This window comes from Euphorbia lathyris, chromosome 6 (assembly GCF_963576675.1).
Source record: "Euphorbia lathyris chromosome 6, ddEupLath1.1, whole genome shotgun sequence".
NCBI lineage: Eukaryota > Viridiplantae > Streptophyta > Magnoliopsida > Malpighiales > Euphorbiaceae > Euphorbia > Euphorbia lathyris.
The window spans coordinates 66,828,390-66,833,010 of record NC_088915.1 but is presented as its reverse complement, the minus strand read 5'-3'; the positions used below and the strand labels follow the sequence as shown (position 1 = coordinate 66,833,010).

Here is a 4,621-nt window from a genome sequence, read left to right as displayed (position 1 = left end):
CAATACTATGTCGTTTTATCCCTAAACTCGAAAACAAATAGCCAATTTCTCTTTCCAAATCCCAACTCATCTGCGCCCAAATCAATCGCGGTCAGTACCCACCCGAGCCGCCACCAGCCACCGCCTCATTTTACCGGCGTCCCTTTTGGCTATTCGCCGCCACACTTCATGCGCAGTGTGCTCCTTTTGTCAATCCCCTAGTCCACTTTCGTTGAAGACAGGCCTTGTGAAGTTTTATAATTGTCTCCATCTTCTCTTCACCGGACACCACATCACCGGTTACTCACTCAGCCCTTCATTAAGGCAAGTCAAACCCTAACCCTAAATGCCTAATTCTAATTTGCCTCGTACTGAATAAAATTTGTGAATTGGAACAACTTTTGAAACCAGAAGTTCTGATACTTCCATTGTAGAATACCATTTTACTAAAGAAATTGCGAATTTACAGAGTAGAGCTAGAACCACTTTTTTCCTTAGCTAAGTAGAGCTGCACAACAATCAAACTTTATACATTACTGAGTCTATCTCTATCAGCAGCTCTCAAACTTACTATTTACCATGGAGATGGGATGTTAAGTTGCCTTCCACATGTTTGATAAAATGCTTAAGAAGAAAAAACAGTAGGTACCATTATCCATATGTGAAAACTCTAGGCTTTATGCCTAATACTGCTTGGGGGATTAGCTTTGGTTTTTATTAATTACTATGCAATTTACGACTTAAAGAAGGTGCATAAAAATACTGTGGAGGAAGGAAAGGAACATTACAATGGGCATAAAAACTGTTTTTAAATGGTCGAAACAAATTACTCCTGTGCAAGTTGAGAAGCTCATACGGGCAGAAAAGGATTTACAGAAAGCTATACTTGTGTTTGATTCTGCTACAGCGGAGTACGGTAACGGATTTAGGCATGATCATAGCACATTTGGTATCATGATCTCTAAGTTACTCTTTGCCAATCAGTTTAGACCAGCAGAACAGATGCTTCAGAGAATGAAGGAAGAGAAGTGTAATATTGTGGAGGATATATTTCTTTCTATTTGCAGAGCCTATGGAAGGGTTCATAGACCATTAGATGCTATTAGGATTTTCCATAGGATGAATGAATTTGATTGCACACCTACTGAGAAATCTTATATCACTGTGTTCGCTATTCTCGTTGAAGAGAACCAATTAAAGGTTGCAATGAGGTTTTATAATTACATGAAGGAAATGGGAGTCTCACCTACTGTTGTCTCTCTTAATATTCTGATTAAAGCACTTTGCAAGAACAGTGGAACTATCGATGCTGCGTTTAAGATATTTCATGAGATGCCAAATCGTGGATGTAATCCCGATTCGTATACATATGGCACATTGATAAATGGTTTATGTCGACTGGGGAAGATTTGTGAGGCGAAGGAGTTATTTAAAGAGATGGGAGCCAAAGGTTGTTCGCCGTCTGTTGTCACATACACTTCTTTGATAAACGGTTTGTGTCAGTCTAAGAATACGGATGAAGCTATGGAATTGCTTGAAGATATGAAAAGCAAGGGAATTGAGCCAAATGTGTTTACTTATAGCTCTTTAATGGATGGTCTTTGCAAAGCTGGACGTTCGTCGGAAGCTATTGAGCTATTGGAGATAATGGTGAAGAAACGCCATAAACCGAATATGATAACTTACAGTACGTTAATTAGTGGCCTCTGTAAAGAGAAGAAGCTTCCCGAAGCAGTGGAGATGCTCGATAAGATGAAGATTCAGGGCATAAAACCAGATGCAGCATTGTACGGGAAGATCATAAACATGTTTTGTGAAATTCACAAGTTTCGGGAGGCTGCAAACTTCCTTGATGAGATGATTCTTGGGAGAATCTCACCAAACAGATTGACTTGGGGCCTGCATGTTAGTACTAATAATGCAGTTGTCCGAGGACTTTGTACAGATAAAGATCGAAATCGAGCATTTCAAATGTATTTAAGTATGCGTTCTAGAGGTATCTCAGTTGAATCTGAGACTTATGATACTTTACTTAAATGTTTCTGCAGTAAAGGTGACCTGCAGAAAGCAGCTCGCGTTTTCGATGAGAGGGTGACGGATGGATGTGTTCCTGAGTGGGAAACATGGAGTCAAATTGTGCGTGGATTCTGCAGTGGAAGTGAGGTATGGAAAGCTTCGGAGTCTTTAGTTATTGAGTTGGTGGTGAATTCTGTATAGCATGTCTTAGAACTTGCACAGAAGTATTGCATTCTATATAAACTTCTTTTTCATACTATGATTATGTCTCTATTAATTTAGCAATTACAAGAAGTTGATTATTTGATTTCAGATTTTGTATGTTATAAATTTATTACCAGTGATGTGAGATAATTTAGTGGAAAAATTCTTTCGAAAATATATTTAAGATTTATTACGCGGTAGAGGTTGGTTGGGAAGTCAAAAGAATGTTGATTTGGAGTTCTGTTTTAAAAAAGCACACATGGGTACAGTTGCATTGTTAACAACAAAGGTAGAGTACATGACATTGTCATGGTTGGAGGTTTACACATTTGAAGAAATTTTCAAAGTTATGGCAATTTCAAAGTTAATCTGTATAAGCATTTAAGCTGCACATTTGAAGAAATTTTCCAATTACAAAGTCTCAAATATTGAGAGAGCGAGGGAATCCAATCCCATGTCGCTGAGTAGGAAAAACAACAAACAACATACTACAAACCACACCAATTCCAACCGGCAACGAGGTAAGAACCTCCTGCGTTTCAGCAGAAGGTGTCGGATAGAAACAACTAACAACATTCTGATCAAACAATGCAATAGCTGTAAACACAAGTACTGACATAACCGCGTGCACAAAATCTATAAACTGCACCCTATATTTCACTGCAACCTCGGGTGGAACAGTCGCCGACCCATCAATTATCCATAGCCCGCGAAATGTAGCTAAACCATAACAAGCATCCCCATTCTTGTCTATGAAACTGTCTGTGAAGTTCGACACGAAACATGACAATCCGCAGAGAATAACCAGACCTGCAGTCATGAACCTGCTGACTGAATCGCAGTTGCCGGAATTTGAGAAAATGGGAGATAAAAGCTGGAAAGCGAGAACTGTTCCGGTGGGTAGTAAATTGGCTAGATGAGCTGAGCTTTTGAATGTCTGGTTAATTGCTTTTTGGATTAGAGTTTTATCGGGTGGGGTTGGAATTGGCAAGTCTTGGAGCAGGGGGAGCTTTTCTTCTTGGTGAGAGTTGCCATTTTCGACCTTGATCTCCATTGATTTTTTTTTTTTTTCCTGCAATTGGTCTGTTTAAATGATTTTTTATATATATATAGTGTTGATGATTATCTAGAAGAGATTGGATTTGAGTGAAGGGAAAGGGAGAAGAAGCTTGTGTTCTATTACAAGAAATCTAAACCAAATTTTGGAAGACTTGTTGTTAGTTATCGGTTTCTATGTTTAGTTAATTAGTTCCAAAGAGGCATGTACTGTGTTTCCTCGTTTAACGCACACAAATTATAACGGCAGAGAAAATCGAATCCATGTGAAAGTGTCACGGCTTTATGACCGTGTTTGGTAAAGATCTTTTGAGGAAAAATTAGAGGTTTGAGCTACTTGACAGGTTTTGAATTGTCAAACATCTAATCATCATGTTTGGTGAAAAAATGTTTGAAAGATGTTATTGGGTCCAAAAAGCTAATTTTGAAAAAAAAACTAATTTTATGAGCTTTTTCAATTAACTTATTGCGGACATTTTTACCCCTAATTACTACTTTTTAACCTCAAATAAATGTTTTATCATATCCTTATTTGTTATTTACACAAACAACGGTTAGCAATCAGCTAATTTTTACTAAACAAGTTTACACAATTCACTAGTCAAATTAGCTAACCAAAAAGATAATCAACTAACAGCTAATGTAATCAATTATCAGTTAACGGCTAACAACTATTTACCAAACATGACCAAAATAATTTTAAGAAACTATTTGTAGATTTTATTATTATTTTTGGTATATCTCTGCAAAATGTGTATAATACAAATTCATTTCATCATATATTAAAATTTAATTAATAAATGAATTTGTTAGGATGTGAATTCTCGACCATTTAATCTAAAAAGTTTTAATATCAAATCACTTCCCAAATTAAATATTTAAATTGATAAATACTGTATGATTTAAAAATATTTATTCTTATTATCTTTGAGCACGTGGAATCCGGTTTTAAAAGGAAAAGGTAGTGATTTGTGGCTTTGTAAAATGTAATATGCAGAATGACAAAAATAAGGTATAAAATTAAGGGACTTTATGTAAAAGCAAAAGCAAAGTTTGGATCAGCATTAATTCAGCAGCGTATACCAAATAACTTGTACGCAATAACTTGATAAGCTACGAGGATTTCATTTCATGTCATTGCCAAACTGCATAACCTTTAGATCCAATCTGCCTAATTCAAACCTTAATTTTGTGGACTCGCCCTAAATTATGGGTTTGGATTTCACACTTTTAAGCCCATCAGAACTAAATGGGCTTAGAACTCAAGAAGCCCAAATAAATCAACTTTCACACTCATTGCTTTATGAGGCCGTATTTTGATCTAAGTTGAAAATAATCACATAATACATACTTTTTGTTTTAGTCC

General features: G+C 36.4%; 2 protein-coding genes across 2 annotated transcripts; one reads left to right on the top strand and one right to left on the bottom strand.

Annotated features, from left to right (window-relative positions):
- LOC136234098 (pentatricopeptide repeat-containing protein At5g46100) lies at positions 1-2,307 on the top strand. Its single transcript, XM_066023864.1, has one exon. The coding sequence runs from the start codon at positions 769-771 to the stop codon at positions 2,194-2,196; it is 1,428 nt and encodes a 475-aa protein (XP_065879936.1). The 5' UTR covers positions 1-768; the 3' UTR covers positions 2,197-2,307.
- A 220-nt stretch (positions 2,308-2,527) lies between these two features.
- Positions 2,528-3,354, bottom strand: LOC136233177 (protein DMP4). Its single transcript, XM_066022781.1, has one exon. It carries the CDS (start codon positions 3,251-3,253, stop codon positions 2,621-2,623), a length of 633 nt encoding a protein of 210 aa, XP_065878853.1. The 5' UTR covers positions 3,254-3,354; the 3' UTR covers positions 2,528-2,620.
- Between the last annotated feature and the right edge of the window lie 1,267 nt (positions 3,355-4,621).

What these genes read in the sequence shown, in the direction of transcription:
- LOC136234098 (XM_066023864.1), top strand. Translation starts at nt 769, where the DNA reads ATGGGCATAAAAACTGTTTTTAAATGGTCGAAACAAATTACTCCTGTG.
- LOC136233177 (XM_066022781.1), bottom strand. Translation starts at nt 3,253, where the DNA reads ATGGAGATCAAGGTCGAAAATGGCAACTCTCACCAAGAAGAAAAGCTC.